The 16,590-nt window shown below is 44.1% G+C and overlaps 1 protein-coding gene across 5 annotated transcripts in view; it reads left to right on the top strand.

The window, feature by feature from the left end:
- Positions 1-16,276, top strand: part of rtn4a (reticulon 4a) — a 41,626-nt gene extending 25,350 nt beyond the window's left edge. For 4 of the 5 annotated variants that reach the window (XM_008305156.1, XM_008305155.1, XM_008305154.1 and 1 more), the window contains 6 exons: positions 7,690-7,897; positions 11,032-11,170; positions 13,357-13,426; positions 13,870-13,916; positions 14,383-14,441; positions 15,084-16,276. In XM_008305156.1, coding sequence (XP_008303378.1) covers positions 7,690-7,897; positions 11,032-11,170; positions 13,357-13,426; positions 13,870-13,916; positions 14,383-14,441; positions 15,084-15,126 — 566 coding nt within the window. In that variant the 3' untranslated portion in view covers positions 15,127-16,276. Of the gene's footprint in view, positions 1-2,241; positions 2,348-7,689; positions 7,898-11,031; positions 11,171-13,356; positions 13,427-13,869; positions 13,917-14,382; positions 14,442-15,083 lie in introns of those variants that run through there. The other variant, XM_008305158.1, reaches the window with a different exon arrangement.
- Positions 16,277-16,590: the final 314 nt, after the last annotated feature.

Genomic DNA, 16,590 nt, shown 5'->3' with positions numbered 1-16,590 from the left:
TATCACAGTCAGTCATGTTTGTTTAACTGTGAGAAGGTAAAATCGTGATTAATATTTAATTAACTGTGCAGTCCTACAACTGACATGATCTGCATCTTCTTTCATCGTGGAGAGTCTGAACCATGCAAGTTTTTCTTTTTCTTTTGTGTCAAGCAGCAAAAAGGTTCTGGTGTGATGTCTTTGAGTCGACTTATCTCAGCTTTTATGACTATTGTGAAAGCGCACATCATGCAGACCCAGCCCAGTGCCGCCTCTTTATCCACAATATGTGCTTACGTCTCTGAAGTGACTGGTTTTTAATTAGTTTCCATACCAGTCTGCTGTGTGCTCGGCCTGCAGGTCAGCCGAAAAATCCCAGAATTTTTTGTTGCATGACTGTCAGTCGCAGTTGAGTCACTAATGGCTTCATGGTTGCATCAATTAGTGCAGATTTTTTTGTTGTTTACAGAATGTGGTTGGGATGGACAGTTTGGTTTTTGCAATTTTTAAAGTCAGACACGTAAAGTGATTTAGAAGCAGTACGGCAACGTTAAGCCTGGATGTGATTAAGATTTGTGATGGAACTGTGTGTCACACAGAATCCAGTGATTTTAATAGATTTTTTTTCTCTATTTCTGGCTGATAAATGGTGTATTTTTTCTAAATAACATGCGTTTCTAAGCTGGTGGCAGGTTTTGGGTTTCAGAGAGTTAAAGACGAACTCTGCGCTGCGTTAAAACCCAGCTGCTGTCCTGCAGGTCACATGTTGCCTCCGTCATGTATAAAAAGACGAGGATGGTTAAATCTGGACATTTTAGACTCCAGCCCTCCCAGCATGCACCTGCACAGCTCTCAGTCCCTTTTAAGGGTTTTGAACTGGAGCAGATCTGATGCACCGTCTGCCAGCGGGTGGGGTTTGAATTCCTGACTTTTATCTTTTCTGCTGGCGTTTGTGGAGCCACTTATCCTTTTACAGCCCGGTTATGCAACGCCCGTCCTCCTCCCGCTGCTGTAATCAGTCTCAGAAAACTAATTTCTTCATGATAACCGACGGCCTTTCACACACATTCTGCTCTCTGTCTGCCTCAGTTCAACTTTGAACATCATTCTGGGGGGTTTCCTGTCGTCTGTAGCGTGGCAGCTTGATGTCGTCTGTTAGCAAAATTATATCTGTAAGGAATCAAAGATAAACTTTATGATGACATTAAATTTGAACCTCAGTTTAAATAATAACCAGGTTTTTCTCTCTGTCATTTAATTCCCCTGGATTTTGCTAGAAAAAACTTTTTTATTTTTTTTTTAGGTTTTATTGAATAATTTGCAGATTATTTTCTCAAATAATCAATCAGAAAATTATGGAAAAGCTGTCTTTAGATGTCCAATCAAAAGCCCCAAACTTAACATTTCTCTGTTCTGATGTTACAGTGACAATAATAACATAGAAAAGCAACAAATTCTCACATTTCAGAACACAAAACAATCTTTGTGTGTTTTACTAATTGGCTAAGAACACTAGCTGCTACATTAGCTGTAAATAAGCTAAACTTTACCTGAACAGCTGCTAAATTAGCCTAGAGCGAATGTTAATTGCTACCTCAGATTAAATAAGACAATGCTACCTGCTGTATTAACCCTAAGCAAGCTAATGTTAGCCTAAACAAGATATCATTAGCCTAAACAGGATTACATAAGCTGCTGTTAGCCAAGAGAAAATGTTAGCTGCTACCTTAGTCTAAATAAGTTAATGTTACTTGTTAGTTTAGTCTAAACCAGCTAATGTTAGCTTGAACAAGAAAACAGTAGCCCAAACAGGGTAACAGGAGCTGCTATGTTAGCCTGAAGATAATGTTAGCTTCTAGTTTAGCCTAAACAAGACATTGCTACCTGCTGCAGTAGCCTAAACAAGCTAATGTTAGCTCGTATATTAGCTGAAACAGGCTAAGATGAGCTGCTGCATTAGCTGAAGCAAGAAAGCCTTAACCAATAGTTTAGTCTAGATGAAACAATATGAGCTGCTATGTTTCCATCGAGATCGGATTAGCCGCTACTTTAGCCTAAACAAGATAGCATTCGCTGCTATATTAGCTTAATACCGATTAACTGTAAAAGCAGCGTTTCTTCTTCTATTTTTCTCTCCTTAAATTTTATTTTTTGAGTACATGTCACGGAGTTTAAATGCATTTTTTAAAACATTAAATAGACTGAAGTAATTTAAATGTCGGCGTGCCTCCATCAGTGAGACGGGCCGAGCTGCGCATGCGTGCCTCCCCCCTCTCCCCCGGTGTCCCCCCTCAGCCAGGCGGAGCCGCCGCGCTGCTGCTGCTGCTGCTGCACGTTTAACGGAGGTTCAAGATGGACGCCAAACGGGGTTAGTCTGCTCATAATCTTTTGTTTACCGACTGTCTCTCTCCTCTTTTCCGTGTCTGCGTTCGGTTTTTATCGCGTGTGTCAGCCGGTAAGCGTTTGCGTGAGCACCGGGAGCGCGGCGGCTCTCGGGCCGGGGAGGGTTGGAGGCGGACCGGGCCGCCTGCGGAGGTCATGCCGGACGGTTTGACGTTTCGTCCCCGTCGTGAGACCCGGTGGAGGGGGCTGATAGGCGGCATCCCGGGGAGGATAATAAAACACTTTGGGGCAGTGGACATGTCAAAGAGAGGGGGGATTACAGCACAGCAGCGGGCGGTGAAACGGGATCAGCGGCCGGGGTTTAGCTCGCTGTGATGCGGGCTCTATTTTTAGCCAGCCTCCGGCGCTGCTAGCACGCCTGCTACCATATGTAGCCAGGCGGCCACATTTGGACCACGGAGCCTCCTCCTCCTCCGTCCCCACCTCCCTCCTGTCATGTTCGCTGCTCGCTGTCTTCACATCCACACAATGAGCAGCAGCTGTTAGCCGGCGGCTACAGAGCAGCACGCAGCTAGCATGCTGAGCTAACGGAGCGACGCTAGCGGCCAGCTAACTAGCTAGCTGTCAACGCCCACATGTGCTTTCAATAACCGAGAAGTTTCCCGAACATGAAGCCGCTGCGTAACTCTTGTGCGTGAAAGTCCTCCAGGGAGGCAGCTGACCGGGGGTTCACAGCCGTGTTTAACCCGCTGAGAGCCGTCTGTGTGTGGCGGAGCCCCCTGAGGTGCTCCGGGCTCAGTGGACAGCAGCGTGTCTGCACCATTCATTCATCTTTGGCCATTTTAGACAACAGCACGACTGTTTTACGCCACAGCTCCTCACTGTATGGACTGTAGGTCTGTGGATCTCGTGGTTTACAGGACAGGATCTGTGCAGAGAGCAAACATCATTAATGTCTGAGTTAACTCGTGTATTTTGGGCTTTATGTGTTATAGTCTTGCTCCTGTCACATGTATTCACTGCAGTATGAAGTCCTTTCACTAGAAGATCTGATGCTCTGTCATGTGTGACTCACACTGACTCAGGCTTTGGGTTTCTGACAGCTGGTCACATAAAACTAGACATTTGAGGATGAATTCAGTCAGGAGCATTTTTCACCAGGCCGGAACAAAAACCATCATATTGTGATCATTTACAATTTTAGTGGGATGCTGATATTTTCTATTTTCAATTTAGAAAAATATGTAACATCATTTTTGCTTCATGTTCCCCTACGTCTGGAGAACATGATTCGTAGGTAGGCACATCTCTAAAACTAAAACTTGGATTTGATTCTCATTATAAAACACACAAATGACTCGTTCTGTCAAAGAACTACTGCAAATGAGAAGCAGAAACCAGCAGACGTTTGAATTTTTTGTCTAAAAATGAAGTCAAATGATTAAAAGACATTTATCTGCATTGAAAATCTGATGTTTTTAGTGTTTTGGGTTTTGTTTTAGCTCATCAGTTTGGACTGACTTTATTTTGACCTTCAATATATAATTATTAGTCAGTTTTTAAGTAGCTTTTATGTACCTCTAGTCATTAGTATATGAACGACCCTGCCTTTGTTTAGGTAATTGGTCTTTATCTGTAATGAACAGCGGCCGTCAGAGCTCTGTGAAGGCCCAGCAGTCGGCTTGGTGTCCATTTGGCAGCAACGTGTGGCCGGAAATCTGATTAGAGGTTTTCAGCCCCATAAGCTCATTTATTGGCTGTAAAGCCATTTTCAAGGAATAACTTGAGCGGCGGCCAAACGCGCGGCGGCGGCGGCTCGCGCTGCACCTGCTATTGTCTCTGAGCAGGACGTCGTCATCACCGGCTTGCATTTTGAAGCTGGTGTGCTGATCTGAGAAGGCTGCAGGCGACGAATTCAGACGTGTTTATTGTTTAATGGTTTGTGTCCCTGCTGAGTTTAACCGTAAACTATTAATTATGAGCCGTGTAGCTGCGGCTAAGAGAGGCAGAAATATTAAACTGACCGTCTGAAAGTGAAGCGCTAAGAGCCGAGCGCCTGCAGGAAACTCAGGACTGCTTCACGTCTAATATTGTCCACTGACCTGCCTGGAATCCTCTGGTGAAATACAAGCAGGTTCAGTGCAGGGCTCGGGTCATGAACTCAGCTGTTTCCATCACCTCCACCCGCCGTCTGCCGGGTCCTCGCACAGCCGAGGGCCTCCGTGCAGCGCCTGCATGTCAGGAAGCAGCTCCGTCTGGTTTCACTGCAGCACTGAGGTTTAGCAGCTTTAAAATCTGTCTGTAGTCTGCATGAACGGAGCCCAGCGGGTCCAGGACTGGTGAAGCTGATCATAATATTAATGTTTAAGGCAAACCAGGTGTTTGTGCTGCAGCTAGCTGCTAGCTTCCTGATGAGTCGTTTGGTCTCTGAAATGTTAGGAAATGTGGATTAGTGCTTCACAGAGCTCAGTGTGACCCAAAGGTACTGGATCTGCTGTCAAATAGGAGGAAAGAAATGAGGAAACATTCATATTAAAAAAAAAACAGCTGGAATCAGAGAATTTAGATGTTGTTTTGTTAAAGTCAGATTATTCAAACTTTATTGTTGCTGCATGAAATTAAGACGAAAGTGCATCTCGTGACAATCTAAATGATCTTTAGTACTCTAGTGTCCTCATCAGTATCCTGTAAATCGGCTCCTACTGATATAAACATAATAAACCGATATCAGCTGATAATATTATTTCCTCTGATCTCTTGAGCTCTGCTGGAATAAAGTGATTTTTTTTTTTTCAATCAAAATTTACAATAAAATAAATTGAGCATTTTTCCTTTTTAGCAGTTTCCATTGTTGTTTTAATCTTTATTTTAGTGAATAGACGCTGATTAAATTAAAGATGTCAGATAACAAAATGTCCACATTTACGAGCCTGATGGCCCAGAGATATCCAGTTTATGGTGCCTGAATCCACACCAGCATGGTTCACAGCTGATGTTTTAATCAGCGGAGCAGCTAGTTGTTGCAGCTTATTTGTTTTATGAACTTGAATGTGCAGCGTCATTCAACTACACCAGCATCAAATCTTATCGTCGTTATACATAGCTGCACATTTAATGAAATCGGCATTCATTTTTTGCAGAGATGGGATGAAACTTAGTCCATTTTTACATTTATTTTTTAAATAATTTTAAATATTTTTTATTACAAATGTTATCCTTTTTAAAAATGTTATTAAATATCTTCTGTTTATTTGGCTGTATTGTAAATTAGTTTTCTATACCTTAGTGTAGCTCTGAGTTTAAAAAAACAAAAACATGTTTGTTGTCTTTGATTGTAGAGAAAACGCAGTGAGATATGAGAGGAAGTTTGTGAGCGATGCTGCTGAATAACAACTGGGCAGAACACCAAGACATGAGCATATCTGGAGGCTGTTTGCAGAAGGAATGTCTAAACGCTAAAATCTTTTTCATGGCTGCTTGAGGCAGAAACGTGAGAAAAACGGTATTAAATGTTGTTTAAAGCAGGATTAAAGACTTGCATTGAGTTTGGCAAGAAGCCTGAAGACAGTCAGCAGTTCAATCAGTCAATGGAAAGACAGTCTGCAGATGTTGTTTGACATTCAAAGTCAGTTTGGTTTGAAAAACTAGTGAAACGATGCCAAAGATTCTCTGTAATGGGATGATTTGCTGCTTTTATTTGGGGTTTTCCCTCAAAGAGGATTTAACCAGAACTGAAATGCTAAAAAACGTAGAAAAAAAACTACATTTATAATTTTTTAATGATTTCCTCAAGCAGAATAGACTTTTTTTTATTTCTCAAATGATCTGAAGGAACTTGTAAAACCTTCTACCGGCTGATATTTGGAGTCCAAAGAGAAGGAAGGTGTGTTTTGGATGTGTTACAGACTCTATAAATCCCTCGTTGCAGCCCTATGTGGTTGTTGAGTGTCTGAATTATGTTGTGTGTGTCGATAACCGTACAGCTGAACACCAACCGTCCAGTCACAGGTTTCTGTAAAGAGCTGCCAAAGTGGAAGTGTGTTTTCCTGCAGGATTCCTTTCTCTGCTTGTTTGTTTTTTTTCCTGCGATACAATCGTCCTCGTTGTTCTCGGCCCCGTTGTGTTGGCAGCCATTTTGTTCGTCATCATCATCAGTCCCTGGCAGCGGCGCAGGAAGCAGGGCGGGGGCGCTAACAAGCCCCCCACGTTATTTACAGGAATCCAACCTCGGCTCTGTTGTTTTATAGCGACGGGATGAAAACGCTGCGGTTCTGTGGGCTTGCTGGGACGTCATGGAAAGAGATGAGGAAGTTTGTGAGTCAGACGCTGCAGTGAGTTTCCTCCTGCAGGGGTCTAAACTCAGCTGTTGACCTCCGACCTCCGGCTCCACCTTCAGACGGTCACATGAAGCGGCCACGTGAGGGCGACGCTGAAAAGTCGACTCTAGTTTTAGGTGCTGACATTTAGCGCTCCTCATGTTTTGTCAGCACTTGAAACAAATTGGTTTCCATCATTCGGTCCAATCAGCGCCCGTCTCATGACGCTCACATCATTCCTGATCCTCATCGTGCTCGTTGTGACGAAAACAGAAGCTGATATTCAGAGTCGGACTCATTTTAAAGGGAAGTTAACACGTGTTAGAGTTCAACCCTCTGAGCAGTTTCTGGCTCTTTTACGATCCCGTCACATTTTTACTCGCTGTAGGATCGTTTTTCGCTGCACCTCTGTGGAAGCAGAAGGAACTAAAAATATCACGTGTTCCCTGAGACACGTGAGGATTCTACATGTCATGAAGCAGGAAAAGTCTGTGATCGGTCATTTTACAAGAACTAACACAAAAAATAACCTTAAATCAAAAAGTACAATATTTGATTTGTTTTTCCAATACCGCTGTAGATGTTTACCTGTTTACATTTTTACAGCCTCTACAAATGTTTTCACTCTGAAAGCTGAATGCGTCCTCCAACAACCTGCTCCTCTGGTCACTGTTTCTGAGCCGTGCTGCATTGATTTATTTATTTCTCTGTGCAAAGCTGCAGACGTGTTTATGGACATCGCTGGATGATTTAATTTAATTTCTATGACAGAGTTTTAGGGAACCAGAGAAAACCTTAGAATGAAATCGCGCCCGCTCGTCAACCAATCAGTCGCGTAGAAAAAAGAAAACACTGCACACTCTCACCGGCGGTCAGTCAGCTTTCTAGGAACCTCAGAAGTCTGTTAATTGTTAATGACCCATGATCAGCTCTCAGCAGCTGGATGTTGTAGCTGTACATCAGATAACATTTAGATCACACCAACATGTGCTTTAGCTTCTGCACCGCCTCTCTTGTGACTGATTGCTGATGGGTCTGCTTCCTCCTGCAGTGGTGGATCTCCTCTACTGGCGCGATGTGAAGACCACCGGCGTGGTGTTCGGCGCCGCCCTGCTGCTGCTGCTCTCGCTGACGGTGTGCAGCATCGTGAGCGTCTGCTCCTACATCGGCCTGGCCCTGCTCTCAGTCACCATCTGCTTCAGGATATACAAAGGCATCCTGCAGGCCATCCAGAAGTCCGATGAGGGACACCCATTCAAGTGAGTACCGGCCCAGAGAGAGGCCAGCGTCTGCTTCGTCTGTCTCAGAAAACGCTTCCTGTTTAGTAAGCTTAATAAGATGTACTGCTTTAGTGTCCTCTTGGGAAAATTTGAGCTTAAACACAACTAAATGTCCATAAACCTGCTCAGAAACACGTCAGAAGTTCCCTCTGAATCGTCTCATTTGAAGTTTTCTCCAGTGTCACATTAATCCTATGAAACAGGAGCTGCAAGTCGCTAAATTTAAAGAGAAAATTCAACCAGACGTGAACCAATCCAGACTGAAAATGAGGCCCGGAGAGAAACGCAGCGTCTACCTGCAGCAGCATAATATTAAGATTAAAGGATGAAACTTTAACGTCTCTCTATTGTCGCATTACTTCAGAAGTACGCCAACATCTTAGTGTTTGAATTAAACCTAGCATTAGCAAAATTAACACTGATATGTTGATTTTCTCTGATGTCTGTCTTAACAGGGCTCTGGGCTGATGTCTGTGTTTTGTGAGAACATGTGAGCTAGGGTTGGGGTTGGGGTGAGCTAGGATGTCCTTTTTGTGAGTGTGTGATGTTGATTGGGTTTATTTGGGGCCTCTTCAGCTGCACAGGAAGTTACTGCGGCAGCTAGTTTGGTTAAAAGTAGGACTTTGTCATCTTCACTGGCCCGGTTAGTTTCTGAAGCGTGAAACAGCCCAGTTAGCTGTTTTTATGTACTAAAGGTGAAGCGGATTATTCTGAAAAAACAAATGAGCAGAGTGAGCAGGAGGCTGGTTGAAGAACGAGTGCTAATCGATTATTAGTCATGATTTTGGCTTCCCAGTAATAAAAAACCTCGACCGACAGCAATACTACAGCCTGTTGGTTTCAACGTTGGTGTATCTGACATTATAATATGTCATCTTTAACCCTTTTTAAACTAATTCTTGAATCAAAGCTGCTGTTTTGTGGAGACTTGCGGCGTCTCTGTTCGTTTCTGCAGCGTGAGGCGTTCAGGGAACACTGGTAAATCGTAGCTTCTGTTGTTGAGCAGTTCAGCAAGTGAGGAGTTTAATCTGTTGACAGGAGTGGTATCGGACGAGACTAGAGACAAATAAACGTGTTTTCAGATCAGAATACTGTACAGATATCAGAATCAGAATCAGAATCAGTTTTATTGCCAAGTAATTTTTACATCACCAGGAATTTGACTTGGTCCATTGGTGCAAAGAAGCAGAAAACAGATACCAAAATAAAATAAAATATTAACAATACCAAAAAAAAGGCAGATGTGAGATAGAGATATCAAGAGCTGAGTCCGTTTTTACAACAAACCAGGAGACGCAGACGTTCAGTAGCTGTGTGCAGTTTGACAACAGATCCAGAATAACGAGGAGGCTCGGGGAGAACAGCAGCACCTTGAACTCCTCACCGTTGTTCTAAAATAGACCGAGGTGTGGGCGTTTGAATCTGGTGACGTATTTATGAATCGATTTGCCCGTTTTTACACAAAAAGCTGACGTGAGGAGGAGAAAAAACTCCAGCAGGAGGTGGTTTCAGCTTTTAGTGCGACGATGGAGGAGGTGGGAAATGACTGGCAGACACCACAGACTGGATCAGAACCTCCTCGTCTCCCCTACAGAGACAGATCTGATCGAACTGATTGAAACTCAGGCGTGCAGGTGTTCAGCTTAGTTTCAAAAAAAGCCCCGAGAAGAGATGGATGACAGATGAAAGGACGTGAAACACTAAAAGTGTGACTCCCAGCTCGTCTGCTTTCATCTGGGATTTAACTCGGCCAATCACGGTGCAGAAATCAATGACCTGATTACTCCTAATTATGAGCTGCAGCTCGAGGCGGCTGCTGACGTCTGGATGTGTGTCAGGCCCCAGGTTAGACGTTCTGCTATCAGCAGCGACAAAAAGGTCACGGTGGCCTAAAAACACACAAACACACATTTAGAACCGACCCGGTGGAGCAGCACCGCTCTGCTCGTCCTGTTGTGAGTCTGTCGGGTTGTGTGTTCGTTCATCCTCTTTTCTGGCCGCTGCACAAAACCCTCTTATTGTGTTTTCACCTGCTCTCGACCTTGCAGCACATCACGGGCTAATTAGCTGCGATTAGCATAAGCCGAGCTCCCAGAGTCACATCACGGCTGATTCCTGCAGATTTCACTGCAAAGAGTCCCGCAATCGGCTTTACGCTCGTTTTATTAAATATTTGGCGCCAGTAATTCAGGAAACACCCAGAATGTGTGTTAATCTTTGGTTTGTGTGACGTTACGAAGGCGTAGTGATCGGTGTACGTCTGGGTTTGGGTCTCTGGTGGTTCAGGTTTCTGCTGTGGTATCGCTTCAGCATCGGGCTTGAAATATTAAAGCAGGTGTCAAATTGAAATCAGAGTTTTGGGCACACGTTAGCAGGATTAGCACATTAGCATCAGACTGTAGCCGCTCTGCTAAGCTAGCGGAGTTGCGTTTAAAGGTGAGGCAGCAGAAGTTGCAATAAACACCACAATCTTAAACGTTTCTCGTTTCTCTGTTAAAATGAAAACCACAAATAACTCACTTTGCTGTCTTTGGTAGGTGCTAGGCTAACGTGGAATGTGTGCGCCTCTTAGCTTGTAGCTAACGCGGCCTGGAGCATCGTAGCGTCTTTCTAAAGTTGGATTAATTTTAAGAAGCTGTTCTAACTGACCAGCAGAGATAGAACCTGCCAAGATTTAACTAGAAGCACAGCCGGAAACACACATTTGGACGTTAGCTTCTTCCACAGCGGCTATGGCTAAAGGCTAACGGCTAACGGCTAACGACTAAGCTAGAAGGCAGCCACAGATTACCTGAGAAATAACGCTTTGAGGGTGGAAAATAAAAGTGATTAAACAGTGAAAGATTAACAACACAGAGGAGAACTCAGGGAGACAAACTGTTATTGATCTCAATCGATCAGGAAACACCTGAGAGCGTCATGAGGCTCTGACGTCATCGCTGCTGTTTCTACTCTAGATGTTTATTTCTGTTATTTACTATCAAAGTGATCCCTGGTTCCTGCTACCACCGACGTTTAATCACATCAGCTTCATTGATTACCAATAATCGATATCTGAGTTAAACTACCCTGAGAACAGGCTCCACTGACCCTCCTCTCCTCCGTCCTCACAGGCAGTACCTGGACCAGGAGGTGGCGCTGTCCGAGGACATGGTCCACAAGTACAGCGACATGGTTCTGGCCAAACTCAACAAGACCATCGGTGAGCTGAGACGCCTGTTCCTGGTTGAAGACCTGGTCGACTCCATCAAGGTGAGGAGGTGTTTCCACTCGGACGCGTGACGTGTTCGGTATACATGTTCCGGGGCCGCTGTGCTTTTTGGAGCCGCGTTAATCAGCGGCGGGTTGATGTCGGTGCCGAGTCCAGACCTGCAGCTGTCAGAAGCCTGTCGTCGCCTCGCCGCCCCCCCGACCCGCCGACCCCGAGTCCAAATACAGATCTGCAGCTCAGCAGGCGCAGAACTCAGCAGAGATTCCCTTAGAGGGTAAAAAGTCTGATTCCTTTAATCCCGTCAGGAGCGAGTCTGAGCCGCGGGAATGTTTGGGCCGATTACATCCGGATATTCTTGTTCTGCTTCTGCCCGCCATCCTCGTCCTGAATGTTTACAGCAGGTCATTAAAACGCCGCCGTGTTTCATCTGCCTCGCGGCCGCAGTCAGACATGACGGCTTTGCTCCACCGGCGGCCATGTTGGCTCAGAGCCGCTGCAGTGTGCATCATTAACGCTGTCGGGTTACATCACAGCGGCGAGATCGCTCACGTTAACGCAGCTTCAGGGGGAATGTGGCTCAACACGAGGTCCTGGTCCCGTTTCAAACCGCAGAACATCACAAACACGTCCAACTGCTGGTACCTTGAGTTCATTTGTTGAGCTGATGAGTAGGAATCTGTCATTTCATAATTAGTGCATCATAAACAGGTTTCTGTTCGTCAGCGTGGACGATTTATGATCTGAAGTGTAAACAGAAGTCAATATTTAAGAGCTGATGAGTGTCAACATGCAGGAAATGATCCTCAGAGGTTCAGCATCACGTCTGCTCTTTGACAAGCTGCAGTTTAAAAGACTGGGATTGATTCAGTGTGTTTACTCTGCAGGAGACGTAATGTACAGGCTGAAGCTCTCCTCAGAGGGAACGCAGCTCGCTCAATAAAACAGGAATTAACTCCACGCAGATGTAGTTAAAGCTGCTGCTACCGCTTCGTTTTCCACCTCATGGTTTGTAGAAAAAATGGAGCTTTTCTGACGCAGAGCGACGTCTTCAAACTGCTCGTTTGGTTTCACAGAAAACAGGAAAAGCAGCAGATCGTCAGCAGAACTGTGACGACGAGTCCGTTTGTCGACTGTTTTAATAATCGATTGATCAGTTTGAGTCTTTTTTTTGAAGAGAAAATGTCTAAATTCTTCTGATTGTTTTGGCTTTTGGGACTAAACAGAAAATAATCATAGTTAAAGGTTTTTGGTATCACTCCATTAAGCTTTGAGTTAATCAGGACGAGTGTTGGTTCGTTTCTTCAGGAGTTAAGGACTAAACTTCATTTCTGTTGCGACTCCAAACCAGAAAAGAGACAAACAGACTTTATGAGCAGCATCACATCACTTATTTAATCGTCAGAAAAGTGTTTTTGTTTTATTCCAGTTAGTAAATAAAACCTCAACCTTTCCACCCAGACGCTGCTCCGGCTGTCAGGATTAGTTTTTCAGTTTTAAATGATGTAGTTAAATAATTCTGGACGACTAACTGAAGGGCGTCACGTTGGTGTCGTTTGGTTTGTGTTTCTCACCCAGACCGGACCAGAACAACCCATTCCTGGTTGCTGAGAGCTGCAGCAGCGACACTAATCACGAGTCTGTCTTTAATAGAAACTAAAACATAATTAATTGGTCTGTGCTCAGTGAACACGTCCTGCAGTTCAGCCTACAAGTCCCACAATTCTCATCGCCTGTTGATCGTTTTTACAGAATCTGGTTTCAACAGACTCTCTGGTTTTTAATATTTTCTACATAAGACGTGTAGAATAAAATGACTTTAATGGAATATCCTGTTTTCAGCTGAGATCTGGTTAAATTTGCCATAAAACCTGAAGCGATGAGAGTTTACGGAGGTGAAAAATCCCCAAATTATTTCTGTTCTTACAGCTTCTGGATCTGGTAACTTGTAGGAATTTCAGCATTTTTTTGTATTTATTTATTTCTCCTCATAAAAAAACAGAAACGTAGAATCATGTTTGTGACCTTTTATTGTGTTTGAGTTATAATAGATCAGTTTTATTTCCTGTAGCGCCTCCTGGTGGTTGATGTGAATGTTTAAACTGCTCAGTAATCATATTGTTGTTATATCAACCTCTTTGTTTATCCATGAATCTGCTTTTCCATGTAAACTCATGTTTCCTAACGAGCTTTGTGCTGCTCTAATTGGTCCTCTCTGCTCCGGCTGCAGTTCGCTGTGTTGATGTGGATCCTGACCTACGTCGGTGCCTTCTTCAACGGCCTCACTATTCTGATTCTGGGTGAGTTTCCCATCATGCACCGGGGCCTGTCGGGGGGAGTTTAGGTCATGAACACGTCTGAGTTTGGCTCCATCTGCTGGTGACGTGAAGAAACGTCCCACCGCATGTCAGACTGATGACACCAGATCAGACCAGCGTTCATTTATTCTACCATCAGCGCTCATGTTTTCCTGCTTGTAGACACGTGTAGAGACACATTTATGTCAGAGATAAACAATCACCTGGTGGCAGGTGTTGGTGCTGAGCTGGTCACAGAGCAGCATCTAGACCCAAAGGTGGCACAAGGAGAGACACAGAAGTCCATCTGAGATCAGATATGAGTCAGACAGGATCTGATAGAAACGGGTCTGGTCATAGTGTTGTTGTTGTTGTTGTTGTTGTTGTTGTTGTTGTTGTTGTTGTTGTGGTGTCGTAGTGAAACTCTTCCTCCTCTTCCTCCTCAGGTCTGATCGGAGTGTTCAGCTGCCCGATCGTTTACGAGAAACACCAGGTAGGAAGCCGCCGTTACCCAGAATGCACCACAAAAGTCGCTGTTTGGTCAAATCAGGAGAATTGTTTGTTTTTAAACCAGCTGGAGAAACGAGTGGAGCCGCCACAGATCCACATGTTTGGGTTCTGTTAGTGGACGTTTCTACGTTTAATTTATTTCTATTAAAGAACAGGAGCCAAGTTCAGCTTTTTGTTCTGGAAGGTTTTAATATAAAGACTTAAAAGGTGATGAAATGTTTTCTGCTTTCTGTTGTTTTGAGGAGTTTTACTGTGAAATGTGATTTAAATCAAAGAGCTGCAGCTGGACAGAGTCACGTTCACAACAGACCGCTGACTTTAAGACTTTAAGCTTTGTTTGTATGTCAGACGTTCAGAAAACGTATTTTTTGTGTTATATGCTCGTCTACGTTTCCACCGTTGGTATTTTGTGTGTGTTGGTCTAAGTCGTGGCTCTTTGTGTGTTCCAGGCCCAGATCGATCACTACCTGGCTCTGGTCAACAACCAGGTCAAAGACGTCGTCGGAAAGTAAGTTTACAGCAAAACACCAGAATCAACCAGAACCAGATGGTTTTACCTGACGTGTTGTAAACGTTTAAAGAACCATGAAATAATGAATTTATCTGCATTAAAATGTAGAAATGACATGAAAAACATAATTTTCTTTAGAAACAGTTTTGTGGGTTTTCAGTGAATCAGCTGAACATAAACTTCCTGCTTCGCTGTTTATTGAATCACCGACTTCTTCCAGAACCTGTTGAAACATCTGAATGCTCTGATTCCAGATTCTGGAACGTTTTCTAGTTTCTATAAACGCTGATCAGTTTATTGATTAATCAGCAGGAAAACAAACAAAACGAGACTCGATGATTCCTGCAGATCCAAAACCGATCGATCGTTTTATTGATCGTTTGTTTTGTAAAATGTCAGAAAATAACGAGAATCGATGGATTCAGAAACGAGTTCAGAGCAAACTGAAGCTGGAACCAGAAACGATGTAAATGATCAATGATCTGTTCCTGAATGTCAATGTTTCCTGTTTCTTTGCTTCTCTTTAGTGAAACTCTCGTTGCTGTTTTCTGACATTTTACAGGCTGAACAGCTCATTGATTAGTTGATCAGATGGCTCTGCTACCTGCTGAGGTGTGCCGTTTGTGTTTCTGTCTCCAGGATCCAGGCGAAGGTTCCCGGCATGAAGCGTAAAGCAGAGTGAAGTTACAGGAAGTCGGCTTGAGAAGGTCCAGATGTGGGATGTTGTGGGGGAGTGTGGGTGAGGGAGGGGGGAGGCGGTGATGGAGGGCCGGGGGAGGCGGAGGAGAGGAGGGGTCTGGCGTGGACGCAGCCCTCCTGACTGTATCTGTCTGAATAATAAAAACACTTTTTTCTTTCCAGTTCAGAATTCCTTTTACGTTCTTGTCCTGTTCTCTGGAAGCAGCTCGTTTCTCCTCCTTTTGTTTTCTCTTTGTTTTTTGTCGCCGAGTGTTTTCGAAGCGTTTGTTTCTGTGAACTCACACAAACTCGCTTCGACCTCGCGTGACCCCTTCCTCTCCCCGCCCCAGTGCATTGTGGGAGGTCGGCGGCTCCTCCAGCCACCGGGTCCGGGCGGGTTTCTCTGTCCTCCTGTTCTGGTTTTTATCTCCCGCTGAGGGTTTTTCGTTCTTCGTCTGCTGAGAAACTCGAGCACTTGTGTTCTCTTTTTTTTTGGTTGTTTTTTTTGGTATGAGTATTCTCGCTGAGTTTAGAGGTATTTTGTGATTTAACTGTCGTGTCCCTGAAGCTGGTTTTTCGCCTCGATGTGACGAACGACGGATTTTGCGAACGACGTCTTTGACTCCCGACGAGGCGGCGGGGGGGCGGGGGGAGGAGGGTGAGGAGAGGGGGAGGGTCGATACTACGTTTAAAAATCTTCATCGCTTCTGAGTAACTCTTAGCTAGAAACCCATCTAGAGAACCTTTCGCCAGACGAATAAACCACATTAACACATTGAGAGTCGTTATTTCCATGTCATCGCAGCTGTCTCGTAGAAAAACTCTGGAAGGAAACACGTTTACATTCATCCACATCAGAAAAACACAAAAAAACTACAAAAAACACACAAAAAAGCTAAAAAAAAAAACATGAAATGGGATTTAAAGAAAACCTAAATAACCATACTGTCTGTGGAGCCGATATCTTAATAAAAGTTGCAGCTCGGTGTGACTTTGGGAAAACCTTCAAGCATTTGTTTGTTATGCAAGTATAATTGTGAATGATAAACTTCATACTTCAATTGTGACGATAAAAAGCTTCCAGCCGGGAGCCGTGTTTGTGGAATGCATTGTGAGATGTAAACAATTATCAATAAAGCTTCTAGACGAAGAAAGTCGACTCCTCGTCTGTCTGCCGACGCCGGCTCGCCTCACGCTGAGCGCTACGGAAGCCCACGGGCGCCAGAAAATACCAAAAAATACAAGATGGTTCAACAGTGAGATGCAGAGTCTGAGTGACGGCAAACTGAGCAGAAACTTTTTTACTTTGGTTCCAATTATATACGCACAGAAGCTCAATTTTTATTTTGTATTGCAGAGTTTCAGAAGTTCTATTTGTAAAGAAAGACTTGATGCTGAGTTGAAATCATGAGCTTATGTTCGTATAAACAAATTTAAGAATCTAAATTATGAGGGTTTTGTGTATTTA

The sequence above is a fragment of the Stegastes partitus genome, unplaced genomic scaffold (assembly GCF_000690725.1).
Source record: "Stegastes partitus isolate 25-593 unplaced genomic scaffold, Stegastes_partitus-1.0.2 Scaffold2424, whole genome shotgun sequence".
Taxonomy (NCBI): Eukaryota; Metazoa; Chordata; class Actinopteri; family Pomacentridae; genus Stegastes; species Stegastes partitus.
The sequence above is the reverse complement of the archived record's forward strand: the minus strand, read 5'-3'. Positions and strand labels throughout refer to the sequence as shown.